Source organism: Hippocampus comes, unplaced genomic scaffold (genome assembly GCF_001891065.2).
Source record: "Hippocampus comes isolate QL1 unplaced genomic scaffold, H_comes_QL1_v1.1 scaffold156, whole genome shotgun sequence".
In the NCBI taxonomy this organism is placed as follows: Eukaryota; Metazoa; Chordata; class Actinopteri; order Syngnathiformes; family Syngnathidae; genus Hippocampus; species Hippocampus comes.
The window spans coordinates 7,902,731-7,926,398 of record NW_017805744.1 but is presented as its reverse complement, the minus strand read 5'-3'; the positions used below and the strand labels follow the sequence as shown (position 1 = coordinate 7,926,398).

General features: G+C 41.7%; 4 protein-coding genes across 6 annotated transcripts in view; 1 reads left to right on the top strand and 3 right to left on the bottom strand.

Moving 5' to 3' along the window:
- The window catches only part of LOC109524371 (disintegrin and metalloproteinase domain-containing protein 19-like), a 2,394-nt gene extending 1,490 nt beyond the window's left edge, over window positions 1-904 (bottom strand). The window contains exon 1 of the mRNA XM_019884178.1: window positions 513-904. Coding sequence (XP_019739737.1) covers window positions 513-627 — 115 coding nt within the window. The 5' untranslated portion in view covers window positions 628-904. The remainder of the gene's footprint in view (window positions 1-512) is intronic.
- Window positions 905-2,229: 1,325 nt separating this feature from the next.
- On the bottom strand, window positions 2,230-11,881 carry thg1l (tRNA-histidine guanylyltransferase 1-like). Of its 3 annotated transcripts, none has more exons than XM_019884174.1 (7): window positions 11,783-11,881; window positions 6,723-6,926; window positions 6,450-6,626; window positions 6,196-6,365; window positions 5,956-6,044; window positions 5,009-5,116; window positions 2,230-4,402 (listed from the first exon to the last, which is right to left on the bottom strand). In XM_019884174.1, the coding sequence occupies exons 1-7, from the start codon at window positions 11,851-11,853 to the stop codon at window positions 4,241-4,243; spliced, it is 981 nt and encodes a 326-aa protein (XP_019739733.1). In that variant the 5' UTR covers window positions 11,854-11,881; the 3' UTR covers window positions 2,230-4,240. The 3 variants fall into 3 exon arrangements, with proteins under 3 accessions (XP_019739733.1, XP_019739735.1, XP_019739734.1); XM_019884175.1 differs by lacking the exon at window positions 11,783-11,881 and adding an exon at window positions 7,274-7,453 and having other exon boundaries at window positions 4,204-4,402; XM_019884176.1 differs by lacking the exons at window positions 6,723-6,926; window positions 11,783-11,881 and having other exon boundaries at window positions 6,196-6,270; window positions 6,450-6,516.
- lsm11 (LSM11, U7 small nuclear RNA associated) lies at window positions 7,667-9,794 on the top strand. The gene is made up of 4 exons (XM_019884177.1): window positions 7,667-8,133; window positions 8,444-8,583; window positions 8,649-8,732; window positions 9,290-9,794. The coding sequence occupies exons 1-4, from the start codon at window positions 7,695-7,697 to the stop codon at window positions 9,584-9,586; spliced, it is 960 nt and encodes a 319-aa protein (XP_019739736.1). The 5' UTR covers window positions 7,667-7,694; the 3' UTR covers window positions 9,587-9,794.
- Window positions 11,882-12,201: 320 nt separating the features above from the next.
- Window positions 12,202-23,668, bottom strand: part of clint1a (clathrin interactor 1a) — a 14,215-nt gene continuing 2,748 nt past the window's right edge. The window contains exons 2-12 of the mRNA XM_019884173.1: window positions 22,723-22,827; window positions 21,388-21,484; window positions 20,977-21,085; window positions 20,368-20,532; window positions 20,089-20,272; window positions 19,230-19,449; window positions 19,062-19,149; window positions 18,200-18,265; window positions 17,498-17,796; window positions 15,389-15,581; window positions 12,202-14,205 (exon numbers count right to left, since the gene is read on the bottom strand). Coding sequence (XP_019739732.1) covers window positions 13,862-14,205; window positions 15,389-15,581; window positions 17,498-17,796; window positions 18,200-18,265; window positions 19,062-19,149; window positions 19,230-19,449; window positions 20,089-20,272; window positions 20,368-20,532; window positions 20,977-21,085; window positions 21,388-21,484; window positions 22,723-22,827 — 1,870 coding nt within the window. The 3' untranslated portion in view covers window positions 12,202-13,861. The remainder of the gene's footprint in view (window positions 14,206-15,388; window positions 15,582-17,497; window positions 17,797-18,199; window positions 18,266-19,061; window positions 19,150-19,229; window positions 19,450-20,088; window positions 20,273-20,367; window positions 20,533-20,976; window positions 21,086-21,387; window positions 21,485-22,722; window positions 22,828-23,668) is intronic.

Genomic DNA, 23,668 nt, shown 5'->3' with positions numbered 1-23,668 from the left:
GGAGAGTGAGAGAAACAAAAGAAGAGAGAGAGAGAGAGAGAGAGAGAGAGAGAGTGTCCTCATTAGGTTTTGCCTGGTGAGATGAAGCACTACATGAATGATGCCACAGTACATTTCAGTGCAGTTGAATTTGCACTCTGATGGATTAGATTGAAGATTGCACAAAAGAGACGAAATTCGATACTGATGTAAATAGTGGTTTTCCCAACCGAAAACAGCAGACTGGTATTTTTTATTTATTTAATTTGGGTTTTGTGCAAATCTACCTTTAGTTGTGACCAGTGAGTTTACATTGCTCCAAACAGCAATTTTCCATCATGCAACTTTTATAAATACCCGACCTGTTTAATGCATACAGCTGTTTGTTGAATGCTACACAGAAACTATAGTATCGATTGCTTCGTGCACAGTTGTGAGCGTCTCTCCTTCATGCAACGACTAATGAATGAACGCTTCGTCGAAGAAAAATCACGAATCAAAGCTATTTATCGATGTAAACAAGTGAGACTCACGGCGGCCAACAGCGGCTTGCGCAGTCGGCTGTACCCAGTGAAGAAGCGCTATGAGGGACAGGCAGAGGAGAGAGGACGGCGCGCCATGGAGAGGAGGCGGCGGATGAGGACGCATCCTAAACCCAAGAGGACCCCGGTGGACTGGGACGGGAGAGACATCAATGTACGCGCTGGCTGGGATGGCTCACATCCGACGCAAGGAGAGTCTCCGTCGGTGTGCCACGGCGAGTAGGCGCCACTCTTCTGAGAGATGATGGACACTCTCCTTGAGCCCTCCCCTTCAAGTGCACGCGCGTACGCACGCATGCGCGCGTATAGGCAAGACAAGACTAGTACTTACATTCAACAAGACATTATTAGTTATACTGTCTGTACAGTGATCCCCACGACGGGCAGAGATCCTGATGTTACGCCCCCCCCCCCCCACACACACACACACCACTATAAGCAATTTAGCCCACAACATTATTGGCCAAATTCGCATTACGGAATCATGACTACAGAACAGGGGTGGGCAATTAATTTTGAGCCGACATGAGAAACTACAATACTGTACTTTCCAACGGCCAAGCCAAATGCTAACCTAACCCTGTCTGTACTGTATTGTTATTCATGCATGGTGTTCCCTCGCTACTTCGCGGTTCTTGCGGCTTCACTATATCGCAGGTTTTCATTTGTGACCACAACTTCACATACCTGTCAACTCATACGGTTAAGCCATAGTTCATACGGATTTTGTGGTGAATCTTACGTATATGGCCGTATCGCACAAATCATACGGATTCTGAAAATTTCCGTTTTTTTCCCCCTAACAGGTAGTTCCGTTTGCTTTTTCCTAGAATGGTGCTAGTCTGCTCGAATGCTTTCATTTCCGCTAACTTTCCAGTCATGCCACTAAGTAGAATGATGATTAGACATTAACCAGACATTGTATTATGGAGATCTACAATAAATATCATTGAAAATTTCGTGGGTTTTTTCTGCCGTTATTTTGACATATAAAATGCTTTGGTATGTTATAAGGATTTTTTTGCTCTTTATAAGGATTTTTTTGGTAGTTTATACAGGTTGGCGCTCCAAAAAGTTGACAGGTATAACTTCATCTATTGCAAAGTTACCTATTTTGTTTGGGTTCTTGCAAATTTTTCTTCTAAGTCAAACCAGTTTTAAAAATATTGTTTTTAAACCGAGCCATTGAACATGAGACAGCTCATTCACCCTCAGTGGTCAAGCCAACTGCTCTCCTGCACTATTAGTGTACAATATAAAAAGCAGGATTATCCATTGAATTTATATCGGTTTAACAGTAATCACTGCGAAATGATTATTTGGTGATTATGGCCTGCTGTGTTGTTTAAAATAAAAAAAAAGACCACTTTAATAGTTCAATGAAAAAAAAAGCAAAATAAGAACAATTATTTAATGATCTACAAAAATTTGTTTGCAAAATAATATTCCATAACCCGAGTGGACACCTGGCACTATGAATAAATAAACATCCAGCTACTACTTTAGGAAATATGATACTGTATTCCTAACAAGTTTCAAAAGAAGGCTCGAATGTAAACACATAGTGACTTTAAATACAGTAAATGAGCCACTTGCTGAAACATGACCTGCTAAATGAAATGTGTTCTGTGAGATCAGAAACTGGGTTGAGTTTTGTTGTGTCCTAAGAGAAATCTCCTGAACACAGCTGTGTTGGGTCTTTTTTTTAATTTAAGAACACCAGTGCAACATTCATTCATTGGCCATACAGATCTGAAGCATTTGTGGGGTATCTACAGGAGCTTGAGAGAAGTCACCTGACCCAAAAATAAAGCACTTACAGTTGCTGTAGTGAGATTATGACAGAAATGAAATGCAGCCGGGTCGCTCCGCCGCAGCCATTCATATCGAGGTTGTCATTTAGAAGTGCAATGATAAATATGCCACGGAGCACATGTCAGGGGGATCGAGTGTACTCCGGGTGTGTGAGGGTATTCTTAGCACTGATGGCAGTGCAGGCCCACAAATCCATTCACTTCTCTAAATGGCGTCCTGGCAGTGAGACAAGACAGAGCACTCCTGCCAAGCGTTTTAGTGTGTACTGTACTTCAAGCACACTGAGTGCGGTGTGTGAACAATGTATAATGTCTTTGGCAAAAAATAATGATTGGTTGTGAGTGCATGATACAGTTTATAAGTAGCTTTAGTCTTTGGGGAAGCTGTGGATGAGTGGTTAAAAAATAGCCCTGTGAATAGCAGAACCACACGCTTGATTTTGGGCTGAGTTAAGGACCTAGTCCCGCCCAAATATGATGGTTTGACGACATAAATTTTGTACATGCACACACCTGACACGGATGTGCCGTCAGGCAGGGATGGGGCTCCACCGGGGTAGGGGTGCTACATGCCTGTCAAATATCTTTGTAGCTCAGTTGAGGACCTCCAGCATCTTATTTGATCTTCTAAAATATATATTTGAAATTATTTTTTTAGACCAACATGTATCGATCAAGCCCCCCTTTAGCCCTGTGAGAGAAAAAAATCCTGGACTGCAGGTGACTTTTGTGGTCATGTGAAGAGTAAAAAAGCAGAGGAAAAAAAAATCTTTTCAATTCTAGTCCTGGAGTCAGTGCTTTATATTGATGTTCTTTTTTAATCTTAATCCAATAGTGTGCGTGATTTAATTGTTTGAATAACCCCTCCCGCCCACACACATATTATTCTTGTGCTGTGGCTCACTGATGCAGAGATTGATTGCATTGTGCAACAGCACCTTTCATGGTAACATTTCTGAACTACAACAGGGACGGGTTTTGGGAAATGCATGTTCTCCTCACCTCTAGCAGGGCCGTCTTCAAAGATGTTGAGATATATTGCGAACATTTTTTTTTCACCAATCCCCATTAAAATACGTTAAGTGTAATATTTGAACAATGTTTTTTTACTGGCCTCTGATTTCAAAACTAGTTATCATTTTGTTGCGTACAGTGTGTGTAATATGAGGCTATCATACATTTTATTTAGGTTCACACAGTCATAATGGCCCTCCAATTATGATGTGGCGCACGACAAAAATCAGTTTTCGCATTCAGAGTAATATCGTGTTTGTGTAATATTCATTTGGGATTCAATGGATTAAAAGGGGTCTTATCATTTTATTTTATTTTTTTGCTGAGAAACTGTATAAACGGTTGTCTACTAATGCTGTGTACAGGTCCTGGTCATTATTTTGACATTTTTGTGCACGGGTTTGAAACTCCGGTTCATCCAGAGCCATAGCCTGTGTTTGAGATAGCCTCCCTCCTCCGACACATTTGATTCAATTGTTCATGATCGTTTCAGGCCTCTACAGAGTTTGCTGAAGAGCTGATAATTTGAATCAGACATGTTGAAGTACAGCGAAATCTAAAACAAGCAGCATATGGCTCTCGAGGAAGCGGAGTTCCCTACCCCCGTTTAAGCCTTTGTTGAAACTTGGGTCACAAACCGTCGGTGTGGCGCCATCTTCAGGTTAAGCACTGTACTGCATGTGCAGTGTCATTTTCAGTCGACTACAAGCGGCGCAATGACCGGCGCCTAAAATAGATAAAAATGGGTGGACTTTACTGCGTAATTCACAATCCAGGGGTCGCATGGAACATGTTCTTGTAAAGAGCATTTCTGACTTGACTTCCACTTTTAGTAAACAAAGTGATCCAAACGACTCTCAGCCACGTGATGTGTGTTTATTTTTCACAACACTAACAGCCATCGTCTTCTAGAATGTTTGAGTGTTGCTGCCAAAACTCTTCTCCTATTATGTCACAGTGGTAGGCCTGCACAATCTTCTTGCTCCGGGTCACGTGTACGTCCTTCCTCTCGTCATTCACTCCTTTTATTTGTTTGGTAACAGTTTCATCATGCTGCAACATAAAAAAGGTAAATGGTTACACTCTATGAATATTTTTATGAGGACATACAATGGGAATTAGTTGTTTTGTTTTTTTTAATTGCAAGTATACAAATAGATCAAATGTGAAATTAACCAATGATGCACTGTGGTAATAAGTGTCAGTTTTTTCCCAAACTGTATCAAGAAAGGGCTGTTAAGACAGTGACACTGAAGTGTTACTCACCAAAGGCATCGACTCAACACTTATTATTAGAGTATGAGTGTTTTGTTTTTATACTATAACAGTGTTCTTGTTACAAAAAAGATACATGAAGCTCATGTGCAATGCAAATCACCACTGCATTATGCTTTTTTCATTTAAGTTCAGAGTGAGTAATTGAATGTCTTAAAGTTGAAAAGGATACTTCACATATGCATGCCATTTGCAGCAGATACGTTCATATTTTATTGGTAATTAATTTGATACGTTTAAAATGATTTTAAAAATAATATAGCTGGCCACCATGTTCAGTGAACACGACACTCGATAATGTTTGAGGTGTACCTTAACATGAAAACAGCAAAACTGTCAAGATCTGAAGCAGTAATCAATAAAATGAGCATCATATCATCTGACCTTTTCCCAGATAAGAGTTGTGCCTTTCCTATGGATGGCCGCTTCATTGTTGTAGTTGAGGTCAAACTCTGAGAACAGGATTTCATTTTTGTCAGCAGCTAACGTTCCCTGTATGACAACACAAATGTGAAAACGTGTGCAAAGACTGTATTAAATTAGGCGTACAAAGGGTGGATATTGAATGCACAATTACACAATTCAATTTCTAAGAGTACAGCTGTAGGTAAAAATTATCGAAACCCCTCCCCCAAACATTTTAATGCATCATCATCAATAACTTTTTCTGTCATGTTTAAAACAGTGAAAAGCCTGCCACGTGTTGTCAGACTCTTAAATGAACTATCAATGATTATTCATTGCATACAGATGGTTACAGAAATTGCAAGAATTCGGAAATAACTGTAGGTTGCGAGAAACATAATCAGCCCCATCTTGTGGCAGAAAAAGAAAAACCTTTCAATGTGGAAGACTGAAATCCACCAATTTCTTCAAATATTTCCTGGTGTATATCTTCCAAAAAATAGCACCAAGGTTTCTTCATCATGTTTGGGCACATTGCATTGAAAAGTTGGCACGCACCATCCTCTGCCAGTACGTGGATGCAGTGAAATCGCAGTGGGTCGGACACATTGGTTGACGCATTTCACAGACAGGAACAGCTCAGGATGAACTAATTTGGTCTCCTTAAGCGTGCAAGCCAAGCCACAGTAGTAGAGCTATTGCTTTTTAATTTCGTTTTTGTAACGGCTTTTCAATTGATTACTTGAATGACCTAAAAGCATTTTAATTCAAATAGTTACTGTAATCATGACTTTAGCACTGTGTTGGCACTGGTTAGTAATAGAGAGGAACTCTGTCGTGAACCTGATGACCCTCTGCATTCTATATACTGTAAATATGAATACAACTCAGATCTGAATTTACTATACCAAGTGTTAAATGGTCACCTTTAAGCGCTCTTCTGCTTGAACTGTGGTTAGTTCACCTTTCTGCACAAGAGTCCAAAAGACTGTGTTGTACAAATTATTTATGTGACCTGCAAGAGACAACAAATACACTTATACTTTGGTCGTCATCATCATCAGACATGTTCGTCGTCCTTCCTTCCTTCTGCCTTCATTATCATCATCATCATCTTCACCACCATCATAATTGGTGGAATGACAGTTGTAACATACTGTACTTACAGTCTGCTTGCCTCCAGCTCAGATAGTCTTTCAGGTTGCGGTTGCTAGGATACAGTACCACACGTCCATCAAATCCTGGTGGGTAGAGGAGAGGCTGCTCTCCAAAAAACTCTTTCCAGTAAAAGACATAAGAGGATGAGAACTGCGAGGCCACATGGGTCATCAGCTTGCTGCCAGGAGAAATTAGGTCAGACACAGAACAACAACAGCAACAACAACAACAATAACACAAGTATAATTACACACACAATTACCTAGCTCTCCTCTTGAACCAGTTGGAGGTCCTCTTGAAAACAAAACTAAACTCATCACTTTGTCCATAGGCAATGATAATATCCTCAAGCTCCTCCATGACCGAGCGGGCGCTGCGGGCCATCAGGCCCAGGGCCCTGTTGTCATTGGGTTTGGTGAACTTGTGCTGCTCTGAAAACCTGAAACACAACATGATACTATGATTCTGGACTATAGGACCATAACTCGACTTCCCCACAAAGGTCAAAGGTGTGCATTGAGAAAAGAAGACTAACTTGTGGAAGTTGCGCCCATCCAGCCTCACGACAATGTAGCAGTTTCTCAAACAGGTGTCATCTACTTCAAAGTTACGCACATATTCAAACTTGCTCTTGGCCATGGTACGAGAAGAAGTAAAGAAACAGGCCAGGGGCTTGATAACACGCGATTTGACACCGTTGCGAAATCGGCACACATTTATAATCTGCATCAATCTGCCTCTGCAACAAAAACACATCCAAATTCATTAATAAGTGGTGTAATATGTAGTTTCAACCCTAATATGACTAACTGGACAAAATGATGACGGCATACAATGTATTTTACCTTTTCAGTGCGCAATTGTATGCCTGTTTATACACAGTACACGGTGTATAATACAATAAATGTAAGCTATATGTGTCATAATATGGTGTTAAGTTAATTACAACACGATACAAGTTTTTCAATGTAATACGATTCGCATTTGTATTTTCGTTTATTCTAACTAAATAATAACACAATAAAAAACAAAAATGACAATGTACTCCTCAGTGGTCACCAGTGCTCTGAAAGGAAACAGGCTTACCATACCACACTTGGAAAGATGGAAATCTTTCAGAACCACGATAAACAAAACTATTGGCTTAAAACGATTTCCTGATCACCGTCTTATCTTGACAGTCAAAGTGGATTTCATAAATATCTTAAACATTGAAGAATGCAACATAACGAAAGACGTTTCTGACGCATGTTCTATTTGGTCCGTCAGTGTGTACAGTCGTACTGAGAACACGGGCAAGATTATAAATAGTTCCGAATTACAAACAACGACTATTACAAAAAATACACGTCAACACTTCCATCGTGTGAAATAAAAATTATAATGCACTGAGTTATAGGAAAGCAGACATTTTGTGGCGTGAATTTACTGTGTAACTTCAGAGTTGATCAATTTCCCATCATGCTTTGCAGTAGCGTTCGCCTGCTTGCGGTTGTTTCAAACAAACATGGAGGAGAAAGAGAGGGACAGGCGAAAGAAGCCAGAGCCTAAAGAAAAAGAATCTGCTTCCAGCTCTTTTGCCTCGTCGGTGCCAAGAGACGATGACGCTTCTAAAATAGACGTATGTTCTGAAAAGTTCGACCCACTTTTGGCCCTATACTCGCCCGCGGTGCCGCTCCCGTTTCCGAACATAAAATGTTTCAACAACGTCGCCGAGTACGAGGGCTTCCTGAAGGGGGGCCGCGGTAGAGCCAAGCCGGAGAATGTGGAGAAAAAGCGGCTGAAGGCCATGAAAGGAGTCGCCGACCCGGAGCGCATCGAGAGACTCAAGAAGCTCATGGTGACCAAGAAGTCAGCGGACGAGGAAGACGAGGGGGGAAGCAGCAGCCGAACGCCGCAGTCACGGAGACGCAAGCCTCAGAAAAATGTGCTGACAAGGATGACCCGTACGTCCAATACACAGCATTGACAATACACTTCAAGTAAATCACTGTCAATAAACATTTTTTTTTTAGTGTCAGAGAAGGAGATGTAAACGTCCATATATTGCTCCATCATCTGATTGAGTATCGTCTTTATCAGACCTTCTGATCGCTGATCGGCCCCAAAACCCCGATCTCGTGAAGTCTAATTGACATGCGTTACCGATTTATTTGAATTCATCTCCCAACACTCACTCGGGCAAGGAGGTTGTCCAACACACTTAACTCCAAAATATCACAGCTGAAGTTAACTTGAGATGTGTTTTGTGTGCAGTTTGCAAAGGCAGTCCTTTGGGCGAACTGCACAGATGTGTGGAGGAGAGGATACGAGTCAAAGTTCACATCAGGACGTTCAAAGGATTGAGGGGTGTGTGCTCTGGCTTCGTTGTGGCTTTCGACAAGTTCTGGAATTTGGTGAGTGCTTGGATGCGTTTGTGATTGCAATAAGAGACAGTTGCCGATTGTCGTCTCATCGTCAGGCCATGGTGGACGTTGATGAGACCTACAGAGAGCCTCTTATCGGGAAGGCCTTCTACCACGAGAAGGCCCTCACTATTTCACGGGTATGCCATTTTCTTCCAAGTGTCTGCTGAAATTTCAGCGCACATTTTTGCCAACTGCTCCAAGGCCCCCAGATTTACAGGGTGCCTCTTCCCAGCTACTGTGAAATCTGGAGTCGGGTGATCTCCGGGTTTTCAAGGCTCCAAATAAAATGATTTCATTTGAGGAGCAGCTTTTGAATCTCCAACGCTTTTATCTGAAACGATTTCTGTGTGCTTTTTGAAGCCTGCTTTGGGTCATCCTGCTTTAAGACATCTGACGAAGAAACTGACACCTGGCCCTACATTGTCCACTAAAATTATTTGATAGTCTTCATGCTTCATAATGCCATCTACACAATTAAGACGTCCGGTACTAGAAACAGAAGAGCAACATGACAATAGGTTGTGACAACTGCCTTGATCCAGTTTCAAAGAGGAATCAGAACCGGAGGGTTCTTCTTGAAAGCGTGTTTATTATAGGCCAGGCATAATCCGTGCATAATTTCTGGGAATTTACACTGTGGGAATGTTTTACATACATGTTGACTCATCCCAATGCGGTTGAAATTTTTGCCTAGCTCTTTGAGAAGCTGAAGCTGCAGGAGAGCTCAGCAAGTGAAGGAGCAACAACGAAACACTGTGTCCTTCGAGGAAGTGGCCAGTGTCTGCCTTCAAACCTGAAGGTGACTTCAGAACACTCATCTGCTCGCCCTGCCAGGCAGAGAAGTGATGACAAGCCAACGGAGCCACCGAAGGGGACGAAGACAGGTCAAGAGAAAGAGTGCAGGGTGTATGGCAAGGTCCATACTCGCCACATCAACCAGCTATTCATCAGGGGAGAAAACGTTCTCCTTATCAACCCTCAACCGCTCTGACAGCTCCAGACTGCATTTCTTTTTGTACCACGTCATCTAAAGCTATGTGTTACCATCTGCATTGATAGGCATTAAATGCTGCTGAGGAGCTGGCAGAAATCTCTGCCCAGAGTTGCTTATACTGTATATCATGTTGATATGTAAGAATTGCTTTGTGTTCCACAGAAATCACCTTGTGGTTGAGGAATTAAAGCTTGTTGCTTGTTCATTTTGGTGTCCTTTTACAGTACATGTCACACCGTCTTCAAGATGAGGACTCAGTCATGCACAGGCCTAGATTACATCAGCATGAAATAATATGTCCATGTGTTGCACACACGGACACACATAAACCAGCCGTCGAGGTGAGTTGAGAGTTGATCCCCTCCTGAGCACATTAGTAAGCATTGATGGAAGTATAGCAGTTTATTTGTAAGGACCCGGAGGTTCCAATTTCCTCTGCAGAGAAGTGTAAAAGTGGCCACTAGCTTTTGGAGAGAGGCTGGTCTGCTTCCTGCCATTCAGCAAGGCACTGACCCTGCTCTCCCAACACAAGAGGCTATTCACACTTCTTGCATGCCAGCATGCTAATGATGTGAGCGGTGTAATTTGAAATTCCCTCAAAGAGATTATAACGAGTATAATAAAACAACTAAAATGAAATTGGATTTTAATTGAACCTTATATGACCCCAAATTTAGAGGGCCCGCTGTCTCATTTGCTGAAATGCTCAGTGGGCCAGATTAAAGAACGCAGTGGAACACGTACGGCCTACAGGCCACACGAGCCATCGCCAAATAATTTGGAAGGGGTCTTCGATTTACGACAGGAACGTTTCTGCGTTGGCAACATAATCTGCGTGTAAATTGGAATGTGTCCGTCTCAGACACGGTAGTAAAGTCCCAATAATAAGGTAAATTTTATTGAACACACTAAACCACAGAAAAAAAATACTAATCAAAAAAAAAAAAAAACAAAACATAATTAAGGCTGTAACTGAGCATGCAATGTTTTATATTATTTCTTCTAGCCAGAGCTGAACAAAGATGAAATTGGTTCGTTGGCGTCACGTGTACCATCCACCCATTAAATTGGCCGGAAATCATCACCCCTCCGACACCTCCATTAGTGCGTCCCCGCACCATCCAGCAGGTGTCAGCAAACACACGTTACTTCCGGCGGGGCCGCCATCTCCAGCTTGTCTCTTGACGTTGCTTTTCCAGTTAGTTTGAACAGGAATGACAGCGCGGTCTCAGCGGACTTCATAAATGCATTATGAATAATTGAGTTTGCGATGGTCGAGATTGCAGATGGCACTCAAAAGCTGTCATTTGTCTTGACGTCTCGAATTGCTTAGTAAATTTTATTGAACACACAAAACCAAAAAAAAAAAAAACTAACCAAAAAAAAAAAAAAAAACAAAACATAATTAAGGCTGTAACTGAGCATGCAATGTTTTATATTATTTCTTCTAGCCAGAGCTGAACAAAGATGAAATTGGTTCGTTGGCGTCACGTGTACCATCCACCCATTAAATTGGCCGGAAATCATCACCCCTCCGACACCTCCATTAGTGCGTCCCCGCACCATCCAGCAGGTGTCAGCAAACACACGTTACTTCCGGCGGGGCCGCCATCTCCAGCTTGTCTCTTGACGTTGCTTTTCCAGTTAGTTTGAACAGGAATGACAGCGCGGTCTCAGCGGACTTCATAAATGCATTATGAATAATTGAGTTTGCGATGGTCGAGATTGCAGATGGCACTCAAAAGCTGTCATTTGTCTTGACGTCTCGAATTGCTTTTACTCTTTAATGGGCACATTACTCATAAAAGCACAATTTACTGCATCTCGTGGAAGATGTATTTTTTTTCAAGGCAGAGGTTGCTCATTGTCTCACTATTTCTTGTGTATTTTTCATATTTTATTCGTATTGCAATGAAAGTAGGTCAATGGCCTTAATTTGAAACCAGAATATATTTTTAGGAGTTGCTTAAAGAATCAATGTACTAAACGTTTTATGGCGTAGTCACGTCCACAATTCGTCAATGCTTCATGTGTCCTCCAAAATTATTTCAAAAACAAAAAAAAAAACGAAAGAAAATTGTTGTCCATCCATCCGTTCATTGCCCGAACCACTTTATTTTCACCAGGGTCGCGGGCAAGATGGAGCCTCTCCCAGCTGTCTTTTCTCAATAAATTAAAAATCATAAAACATACCTGGTGTTTACTTTCCCTCTGAGCCCAGGCAGGTGTTTTGTGGTCATAAAAACAAAACTTTCTGCAGTCATCTTGTCCACAACATTCAAACTTGTACAAGATGTCCTATAGCAAATGGCACTTGAGACGTCATCTACTGCAATTACAAAACAGAAATTGGTTTGGTCTATAAATGCTGCCATTAGTGAGCCGTGGCAATAAAATGTCAAACAATTAAGTAGTCACTATTAAGATGACTATCCCAAATTCTAAACGCCGCTTCTACGGCAGGGCTTTGAGTATTCACTTGCCTTGCACTTTTATCACGTTGACATTAACTTGAAGTAATTTCTACATTGAATACAATCCACTTGTGCTGCTTGAAGCTCTTTCTAATGACGCAAATGACAAAACGTACCAAAATAACACAGATCATTACATCATTTCAATCAACGGTTTAATGTTGTAGATAAGCAATATTGCTGTGTAAATCAAAATGGGAATAATGCAAAAATTCTCCAAGGACTTTCTTTTTGATATTTGCATATACTAGTGTTTCTATAACAACCCGATTCTTACTTACAGAAAATCAAAAAGTAGAAAAAAAAACCCTGGATAAAACAAACTAATGACAGAAAACAGATTTTGGTCATTGTAATGCTCCAGACTTCAATAATAAAAGGCTACATCGCATCGGTGTGCAAGACCTCTTGAGGCCCTCCAAAGCTGCAGGATCCACATCCTTATACTCTGGCGTGTGAATTATTTATAACATCATTGGCCCAAAAAAAAAAAAAAAAAAAAAAACAGGCACCCAAGATTGATGTAATGTTACAGTTACAAGGGTCAGGAGGCACTTGGTCCATCCAGCGAGGAGCCGTGCCCTGTATGTACACACCAACAGATCGGCACCACAGTTCGTCCTCTTGCTCATCTGCTTAGTCGTAAGGTAAATGCACACGCATACACACGACCCGACAAATACTGCATGGGAGCTGTTCTAAATGCGAAAATAAGAAGTTCAACGCAAATGTGACGCAATCGGCAAACAGTCTGCGTTAACAGAATGACACAACAAAAGAGAGGAAGTAAATATGTCGAAGGGACAAACAAACCGCTTGAGTGAACTAGTTAAGACAACTGCCTTGGTGTACTGACAGTTTACTTGGCTTGAGGCACGAGTACAAACCGGCATTATTTGTACATGGTGTGTTTGCTGCCTTCAACACTGCATGGTCATATTGTCTTCTTTATGGAAGTGAACAGAAGAGGAAAGGCAAAGGTCTCGCAGGCACTCTGGGTTGTACTCGGGAGAGGGAGGGGGGGGGGGAGAAAAAGAACATTCCCCAAGTATTGATTATCTTCTTTAAATGCAAAGCGATCATACTCTTCTTTAGAAGTCATTTATATATGTACAGCAACAAGAAGAGCCATAACATTGTACCAGTAGCAAAGGGTGGGTGTTCTGGATGTGGCGAAACTGCTTTTTGCAGCCGAAGGTCATCGCGGCATGTCAGAGAGAAGGTAACAATGTGCTCTTAATTCAAATCGCTTTTGTGTGGATGGCGTAACTGTTAGCAGCCAACTCAACTCACTGCAGATCAAAGTTCTTTCTAGCTTCGAGGAAAGAGATGGAGATTTCAATTGACAGGTTAAAGGAAGACAGAGGACAAAATGAGAGGTAACTTGGAAGTTAAAATGGCTGATCATGTTCACCAAAAGCATCATTCAATAGGAAGCATCTCGAAAAGTGATGCATCTACCGAGATATATATATTCCGGTATCTATATACATCCATTTTTGCTATTCTGCTGATTCCGTTTGATTGAGGTCATAAAAGCAAACACAACTGACATTCATGACCAGCAAGGCACACAATTTACAGTAGCCGTCTGAAGACCGCATTGATCATTGGTTCAAACGGCACACGCATGCATTCGCACGCACGCACACACACACACATCCATTTAGATTTGCTTAAAAGAAAGAGATTGCAGGGTGTCGGTAGAGTGAGAGTTGACATGATTCAAGTACTCTTTGTTTGAAGCTCAGGACAATCCTTCACCAATGACCTCTTGGCTAATCTCTGCTCTTCTTCATCACTTCCCGAAGTTCCCAAAGTCAGCGAAACTGTCATGTTTGGACTGCTGAACCATTGTCGGGTTCATTCCCATTCCCATGGCGCCGGGCATCACCATCGTCACCCCTCCCATGTGCATGCCCATGCCCATTCCCATCATGCCCTGGTTGGAAGCCATTGACATCCCCATCATTGCCTGGTTGGGGGGCATCCCCATGACCATCATTCCAGGGTTGGGCGCCATCCCCATTCCCATTCCAGCACTGGGGTGCATCATAGCATTGACAGGCGGTCTGACTGCCGTGGGTCCAAGGCTCATGGTCGAAAATCCCTGTGACAGCATGCTGGCATTGGCCTGGCTGCCTGCAATGTATTCAACAAGTTACATTTAACTGGGCTCTTTTGGGCCACGCGCGCACACGCACCCGCACACACACACACACAGTGGTCCTTCGGTTCATAAAGCAATTTATTCGTGAACTGAGGTTCCACTGTATCCAAGTTCTGTTTCACAGTAAATTACCGCTGACGAATCCTTCAACATGAATCCATCGTGGCCGCCGGGTTTAATTGCTCGCCATCATTGAGGTAGCAGGAGATGATGACTGAGGTTGCTCTGTCGTATTTCCACATTTGGGCATCTCTTGTCTGAATTTGTTGGCAATTACTTTCAGTGAGCTTGCTGATGGCAAAATATAAATCTCGCTTTGTGGCAACTAGTTATTCAAGATAAGGGATTTACAAGAAGATGGACAACACACCCAAATGTTGAACGGTATTTACATTCCAAGCTGTAAGCCATCAACATAACATCCGCATTTTATTGTCAAAGATATGAAATTGATTGGTTTGTAAGTGAAGCCTCCTTCACACTTGCCATGGCGGTTATGTTTTTCCGCTTTCTGAATAGTGTGTAAAGTACCGATGCAGGACTGCTGGGCCATGTCAACCCAGGCATTTGCCAGCTTCCGTCGGCTAAAAGAGGCAGAACGGCGTCAGCTGTTTAACTTGCCGTCTTTAGAGCAACTGCCATTGCACATCTAATCATCTTAATGGGGAAAGTCACAGCTACTAAGAAAAGCGTGAGGAGCCCCAGTGGCGCAGTGAACGTCTTTTTACCTTTTTTACCGACAATTGTTTTAATTGTTTATACATTTTGTCAATAGCAGTGCTTTTAAGACTGTTAAAATGCCATTTTTGTTTCTCTCCCTTTATCTCTGGAAGAGATTAGCGGTTCCACTGTTGATGAAATCACATTTATTGCAAGCCTGACTGTTTGCCGCTACATTCTTTAGGACAACATCACCATAAGATTGCCAGATTGACAAAATTCTTAATGACCTGAAAGATTATTTATTCACGAGCATCCTCCTTGTTAGCCTACTTGCGAGTGTATAAGCGAACCATGTGGTCCCACCAACAAAGATGCTCATTAATTCCTTGCTGAATGCAATCGCAGACTGCGCTGTATTATTAACGGGATGCTTAAAAAAACAGCCGCAGTACGTCAACAGAGTTAGAATTTATGTCTACGTCTTTCCTTTACCTTGTTGAAGTGTGTTGAGTGTGGGTTGACTCTGCTTGGGCGCCTGCATGCCGGGTCCCAGCGAGTCGAGGCTGATGTTCACCGAGTGGTCTGACCAGGTGGAAGGGAGCGACGCTTTGGCTGCAGTGCCCTGAGAAACGAGTCCCTGCTGAGCAGTCTGCGGTTGTAGAGGCGTCCCAATGTTCTGTAGGGGCTGGCAAAAGCATCAATAAAAATGGACCTTGAAAGTGCAGTCTTAACCACAAAGAGCTCTGCCAAGACCTTTGTCATAAATAATTAAATAAATAAACATCAGGTTTTTACAACACTAAAGAAATCGTAATCTTGATACGATGCGAGCAACAGTAATCTAATGACACAAGTCTCCTCTTTGTTCTTGGCAGAGAAAATCATACTCATTTTGAGAGAATTATTCCATGCTACAAATTAATCACCGTAATATACTGTACACTATAGTACTAAGAGATGATAAAGAGCCGGAGGTGCAAGTACTGATCTCAATTCATTTTAAGGAAGTAGCGGTTGCCTATTTTTTTTTGAAAGGGGAATTCAACTCAACAGCCCCCGGGAGTCAAAACACAGCATTTTGACTAATATTGCGTTTGGGGAATATGAATTAAGCAGCAAAATTCACCCATTTTTAGCCTTCTCGGGCGGCAGCCATTTTGCCACTTGCTGTCAACCAAAACAATGACAGCACAGTAGCTCTGTTTTTCCAAGTTTGGTCATGGGACTTTCGCAAGATGAGCCATGTTTGGTCGTTACTTGAGCAAGCTCGTCTTTGCTAGTAATGCAGCAATATTATTACTTGGCTTTGACACTACAACTTCAGTGGAACTATCGCCAAAAAAACAAAAACAAAAACAAAAAAAGAAATAAATATATTTTTTTTTGCCCAGTTTAGCTGCAGTAGCAGTCTTGTGGAAATGTGATGTTACAACTCCGCAAAATTCATGCCTGATTAGGGTCATTTTTTGGAATGGGCTACCAGCTAAAAAAAGTTCAAGTATTTATGTTTATTCTTACATCATTTTGGGTTTCCAGCTCATAAATCCCAGAAAATGAGGAATTTGAAAAATCTTAATACTGTGGAGAAATTAGCCCACATTTTGCAGGGCATCAATGTTCAATCTTCAATGTTTCATCTTTTTGAATGGAATTATGAAAATACATTTTTCCATGATCTTCTAATTTCTTGGAAAGGGTCTGTCTATCTATCGATCGATTGAGTACCAGGGGTGTTCATGTTTTTGTTAATGTTTTTCATTAACATTAACAAAAACAATTCAATCATGTATTTATTTGCCTTCATCTCAAGCCATGAATACAATTTGTCACTCCCTATTTAGTTCCTTGTAGGTAGACTTTGTACTGTGCATAATAATCACCTTTGATCATATGACTGTGTTGAAGTAATTATCTCTTTTGTTTCTTCACTGTCATGTTTCTCTTGATCACGTTGTTTCTTTTGTTTTTGGAGTTGGATTAAAAAAAAAAAATACTGACAAAATGATGCGTCTCCAGAGGCAACATTGTTTTAGCAATTCCGACAGCAGATGTCACAAAAGGTCATGTCTCTTCTCCTCGTACTCAATGCGGAATAACAGTTATCCGTGCTCAGGATTTGCAAGAACATATGTAAATGTACAACGCCAAACTCCACTAAGAAGTGAGCGAAAAGGTTTGCTGCTCCAAAATTGCCCTCCGAAGACATTATGTTGCACGTCATGTTTTGTCACGTTTTCATTCAGGTATCTATTAGCTTATTTCATTTTGTTCAGTTTTTTTTTTAAACCATTCACAGAAGGCTTTACTTTCACAAAGTTGTAGTTAAAAAGTATCGATTATAGCACGAATTTTCTCATGCGATGCTCTCGTTGTCACACTATTGTGATTGAGTATATTGTGTATTCTTTCCGTGGCATGCTGTCTGGTCCATTTTGAATCGTACGCATCAGTCAAGCAACATAAACTGCTCATCAGCACCCCAACTCTTGTCAATGCAATTCCCCCCAAAATGTCAGCATGAAACCGATGTCATGTAATGCTAAGCATGTTGATAAATTATTAAGAATGGACATGTTGGTGTTTGAGTGCAACCACACATACCTGTGACCTCGACTGAGGCAGGGCTGTGGTGTTCATGCTCTGTGTACTATTCATGCTGAAGTTGAGGCTCTGAGAGGAAGTAAATGTCTGAGTTGGCCCCATCAAGTCAAATAGATCCGCTGAGGACGAACTGGAGCCCACAGTGGCGACGGGGGCGGGGGCAGGAGCAGGGCTGGCTTTCATGGCTCCAAAAAGGTCATTCCCACTGGTGTCTACAGGCTGAGCAGATGCTGGCATCTGGCCACCAGGGAATGCATTCCACTCTCCAAAGTCTCCATTGTTGCTGGAGACTGGTGCGCCTGCAGGATGAAAGAGCAAGAAAAAAAAAAAAGTTATTTGTGTAAATTGAGACAAATAAACAAGACCTGTCCTGGCAAAATCAACAGTTGAGTCAGAGTTTGCTCAGTCCGATTTTACGGATGGTATTCTCAGTGATAACTGATGCCACATTTTAAAATTTAATTGAATTGATTCTGCTTGTTGTCTCTCCATCTACCCCCCCCCCCCCACACACACACACTTCTGTCTTCCTCTGTCCCTGTCTCCTTGTCATCCATAACTGGAGCTGATGTGTGTCTGTTCTTGTTATGCAGAGCAGGTAGCACGCACCATATGGCCAGCTTTCCTTCTGAATATTCTAGTAGTATGCTGGAGTAGCTACAAAGGCACAACACACACTTAAAAGGAAGCCTTGAATCCTACCAGATCCCGCGGAAAGTCCGGCAGAAGCAGCAGGTGAAGAGAAGTCGGCAAATCCACTCATCAAGTCTGCAATGAGAAGAGTCATAAAGATGTCCATCTGAGAGAAGAGCTCCAGGTGCTCAGCTGACAGTTAGCATTCCTTCAGTGTGTTCAAGAGTGTTAGGCAGAAAGGAGGGGTGCTGACATCTGTTCAGTCCTCCCGCCCTCTTCATTCACCAGGGACTACTCCAAAAAACATCTGGTGCACTTAGTTCCTATACATTAGCTCCCTCCTCCAACTGTCCTCAAAATCTGACGCTAGCACCAGCAGCTGCACATTGTGACAAGTGCGCAACTGTCGGTTTGACGCAAGCTAGCTTGACGGCTAGCTTGTTAGGCCATCAGATCGGCATTTCCCATTGCCTGGAAAAGCCAGGTGCACAGACTCAACAAATCAAATCCACTGGTTGGGCCTGGATTGATCGCGGTGCGTGAGAGAAAAAGAAACCCCAGACAGGCACATTGCAAGTTACGCATTCAAACTCTTACATTTCATGACACTGCAGTATCATTCGCGTGATGGGTAGGTATTGATGAAGGAATTTCATTCGTATGCAGTTAAGCTTTGCTGATGCTGACTAAACTGGTTGTAAAACTGATCTTTTACACTGTGATGTTTTCAGGTGGAAGTTGTGTCCTTGTGACCACAGCTCCTTTTTTGAACGCACCCACTGCAAAGAGCATGTACATTTTTTCATGGTTTATTTTGATAGTCAGAGCAGCTGGTGACGACTGCAGCAGACACAACTAGATAAACTAACACGAATATTAAAGCCACTAAAACCACGTTTAAAAAAGAAAAGGGTATGACCCCAAATTTTACCAGCAGGAGGAGGCTGAGAAGGTGTTGACTCCACCATAAGTAGGTCAACTAGTCCACTACTCGAGGGCTGCGTTGCTGCTGATTGTGTCTGCAATAGAGAATACAGATAGATCAGAAGCGGGGCATCGTATGGTACTTGCAGCCACATTAAGTGTAATCACACGCAACCTGTGTGGTGGTAGCGTTTGGGCTCTTGTCTCCTGTGTATTGGGCCGCCGCCCCCAAGTCCACTTTCTTTGACGGGACGCCTCCTCTCTTGCGGGTGGCTGTCGTCTCTGTAGCTTGGACTATTTGTACACTCTTGGTGGTCACGGTTTCTTCTTCATCTTTGAATTCTTTGCCCGATTTGCCATTCTGAGACGAGCGGCCTCGGTCCTCCTCATTGTCACTGGTCGAGGGCAAATGAACAAATTACAGAATGCCAATGCGTAATGCTCTCTGCTGGAGAGATCGTGACATTTTGGATACTGTATTGAAGTCTCTTTGCCCAAGTGATGACATACAAGTCACGTAGGAGAAAATCTAAATTTTGAGCTTGAGGCATTTGTTTGTGGCCACGCATGCATTGATGACTGTAAGTTGGAGGCTTGGTGACAAAGTACGTGAGTAAGTGAGAAAATAGTTGAGGCTTTTGCAGTCTCGAGCATGCCGCTCGAGCCTCATAGAGCCTCAAATTGTGATTTATGCTTCCTAAGTCATGATATGTTTTATTGCTCAAAATGGCCATCAATTCAATACACCCTGTATATTATTCAAACTATCCTCGAGATCTTTCAAAGAGTGGTATACCTCATTCTCACAGTCATGTACACTAATCTGGGAAATCAAATGCATCGAAATAATAATACGATTTGGAGGGGAGTTTGAGAGATTTCAAATCAGCCTTACCAACATTTCTGGTGTGTGCGCGCGTGTGTGTGTGTGTGTGTGTGTGTGTGTGTGTGTGTGTGTGTGTGTGTGTACATAAAGTACATAGATACATTTGCTGATTGTTGATATTTGGGACATTGCCACTCACTCCCCTTACCTGAATCTGTCTGGTGAGTCATCTCTGTCCTTCTTCCTAAACCTGTTGATGGTATCGTCAATCGTGCTTCCAATCTTGTCACTGATCTCTCCCAATTTATCGCTGAATGGGAACTGCCCTTTGTTACTCTCCCAGTCATCATCCCACTGGTGACGGGTTTCACTGGAGTCATACCTGTCCCCCGCTGGAAGAAATCACAGTGGTAGCTTTAGGTCAAATTATCTTTTTTTCTGGTGAAAGGGACTGAGATTAGTTTGGATTGGCCAAGAATGGACTTACAGTAACCTCTGTATCCTCTACTGTCGGAAGACACACCAACATATTTATCTTTGTTTTTCTTGGCTTTTTTCCGCTCTTCCCTCAGTCTTTCATCATCCTGGACGAACTCAACCATCTCCTTCACTTTCTGGCGCACATTCACTCCTTGGTCCTTCCCATGCTCATCTAGGAACAGCACATATGTGTCACATTACAACATGGACTGATTAAAAAAAAAAGTGTTACTTTTTAAGTGCTGACTCGCATACACTAAGAACTCTGTATATAATCATCGCTGAGCAAGGATTAATGAATGATCTTACTTCTTGCACCTTAGACACACAAACATGGCTGAAAATAATGAAAGCAGCTTTTGGGGACCACGTGTGTGTGTGTGTGTGTGTGTGTGTGTGTGTAATTGTGGAATAAGCAAAGCTGTCATCATAGCTCACACTAAAGCTTTTGTTAATTAACATTCTGTTCGAAGAAAGGCTCTCATTATCAAAGCAGAACTTGAGAATTAAAGTGACAATGAGCTGCGGGGGGCTTCACATGCCGGCGTATGCACCCCTCCTCCAAACTGCAAAAGGGAAACCCTGAGTAAGTTAGAAGAGAGGGGGAAACACTTACCAACAAAGTGGTAGCTTTCTAATGATCTCAAGTCATAGAGATGTTCTCTGGCACTAGTTACAACCCGCTCTGATCCATTCCTGATTAGATGAGCAAGCAGCAGTAGGGACTGCAAGGCAGAACAGATAACAATACGAGTATTCATTTTGAACGTACATACTGTAGTATGTGACCGAAAATGATCAAAGGGACTTTTTTTTTCCCCCTGGGCCGCTGCAGACAATTCAGTACATTTTAAAAATATCAAACATCTAAATACTTTCAAACCATAGCTGAGGTGTGTTAATGAGTCGTGAAATAATAATGTTTCTTGCATTATTAAAAAGGGTCCATCAAACGTGAACATGGGTCTTTGCCCTTGTTTCACATACTGTCTGTCTGCAAAGAGTTTGCGGTACATGGCCAGCAGACCTTGTAGACTCTCCTCCAGTTCTTCTTGTTATCTCTCAGCATGCGGGTCCACAGCATGTTCATCACCTCTGGGAACTGCTCATACATGAAGGTTGCTCTGGACGTTGACACATGCACAGAGGCAAGAAAAATTCAACATTTTAATTTAGAATGCATCACACTCTATATTTTATCTGGCCATGTCCTGTAAACATTGCGACCAGGCAAAATGTTGAGTTCACTCAAATTATCTCATGTAAGAGCAAGCATAGAATCAATATTATGGATGTAAATTAGAGCTTGACTGATATGGATGTTTTTGGGAGGCAGAAAAAATATATAGATTATCAGTTAATTCATTGAAAACAAAAATGCAATGCATAAAATACCTTCTTTTTTTGGTCCTCTAGAGATGTAAATACATAAATTGCATGAAAGGCAACTTTCTAATTTCATTGTTCCTGTTTCTTTATTTAATATATATTTTGTATCAACCGCATAAAATAAAATGAAATATCCACAAATATCCAGTGGCCAGAATGTCCCAAACAAGGTTGTACAACTTCTTTTCAAGGAATACAGTCAAGTGCAAAGAATAAGATGGAATACAAGAGTGACAAGTAACATTTAAGGAGCACCAACTAGAGTTTTAGAAACACACGTTTGTCTTGTTAAAGGCACCGTTTTATTCAATTGTGGTGTCTCAGTCTCTCTCGCTCTTTTTTTTTTTTTTTTACATATTTAAACATTTATCAAATATAAAGGTCAAGTAAAACTATCAAGAAAAAATATCCTCATTCAAGATAAAAAATGAACAAAGCAACAAAGGAAAAGAAAATGAAGGAGGAAAAAAAATAAAATAATTACAAAGGTAGAAAAAGGTTATGCTGCATCATACTTGAGGGGATCAGGGTTTATATCCTGTCAACACTTTTAAATCAATGCAAACTTCCTTTGTGTGTCAGAGTACTTGAGTGAAAGAATGTATTGTCAGCAGTGTTTAATTTGTTACGAAATACAAGACTGATTCTTCTTGAGAATTTCACACTGACCAAACCCGTATGTCCCGTCCAGCCCAGACAGCGACCCCCACCCACTATTAAAACTCTTGACGGTGATCGATGGCTTTCACTTGCCGTAATGGGTGGCGCAACTAAGCTCACTGCTAATGCTAATGTGACACACCGGTGGTGCACCTCTTGCCTCCTGTCAATATATCAGAGGTGAGAGAAACATCATGCCACAATAAATAAAAACGGAACCCAATTTATAGCTATGCTGTTTCAAAGTATAATGGACCGGCAAAATAATAGGCACAGCAAACAAACTCTTAACATTGCGGACTGTTGTGCTAACCTTGAAATTTCACTCATCAGTTGTCCTGATGGTCCCCAGGGGTCATCATTAGTTGCCTCTCTGACTTTAGACTCCACCTCTGAGTAGTTCATCACCACATTGGTTCTGCGAAGGAGAGTAAAAAAAAAAAAAAAAAAAGAGAGAGAGAGAGGGAGAGAGAGGACACGTAACATACACATGAAATGTTGCTGAAGTGGAAAAGCATGTTCTGTATTTAATATACAAATCACTTAGTCGCTGTTTAAACAAGGGGCAAAAAAAAAAAAAAAAAAGAATTCTAAACCCACACACACTTTAGCTTGTCTGGACAGTGAGATATGGGGGATTGCTTACCTGAGCTTGGATTCAGGTAAAAACAATGACACTAAACGATACAGAGGGGTGCCCCCCCCCCCCCCCACAAGTACACTCCTTGTGAGGGCAAGAGAGAGAGCACTTGTTTGGTGACATTTAAATAAAATTAAAATGAAAAAGTAGGTCAGCAAAATAAGATTTGGCTTGTCTAGCTGTAAATGTAAAACTGTAAAAAATACAAACTGTAAAAAGAAAAACAGCAACATTGGTACTGCAGCGTGCACAATGTAATTCATGACAGCGGTTCAGTTGTGTGTAAAAATACTCAGAATTGACAAAATAAACTCAACGGCACATGTTGAATTTATCCATTCGATCACTCAGAACAACATGATGCAACTTCTCTTTCTGGTTAGAATTTGACCTCATTGAACAGTCACAAAATGGCACAAAAATGCTGACGAGTAAGTAGATATCGAACCACAAAATAAACGCTTGCAAAAAAAAAAAAAAAGAATGTGGGGCCAACTGCTGTTCTACATAATAAGCCTCACGCTCCTCCATTTTCTTAAGTGATAAACTTTTCAGAACGGTCGATCTCAAACGTCTTTGGTGGACCATCATGACAGACATCAAAATAATGACATCTAAA

Excerpts from the sequence above, each read along its gene's own strand:
- lsm11 (XM_019884177.1), top strand. The coding sequence starts at position 7,695 with ATGGAGGAGAAAGAGAGGGACAGGCGAAAGAAGCCAGAGCCTAAAGAA. Across the intron at positions 8,584-8,648 it reads TCGACAAGTTCTGGAATTTG|GCCATGGTGGACGTTGATGA; the intron begins GTGAGTGCTTGG and ends TCTCATCGTCAG. Across the intron at positions 8,733-9,289 it reads AGGCCCTCACTATTTCACGG|CTCTTTGAGAAGCTGAAGCT; the intron begins GTATGCCATTTT and ends ATTTTTGCCTAG.
- thg1l (XM_019884174.1), bottom strand. The coding sequence starts at position 11,853 with ATGACTGCAGAAAGTTTTGTTTTTATGACCACAAAACACCTGCCTGGG. Across the intron at positions 6,045-6,195 it reads GAGCTGGAGGCAAGCAGACT|GTCACATAAATAATTTGTAC; the intron begins GTAAGTACAGTA and ends TGTCTCTTGCAG. Across the intron at positions 5,117-5,955 it reads AAGCAGAAGAGCGCTTAAAG|GGAACGTTAGCTGCTGACAA; the intron begins GTGACCATTTAA and ends GTTGTCATACAG.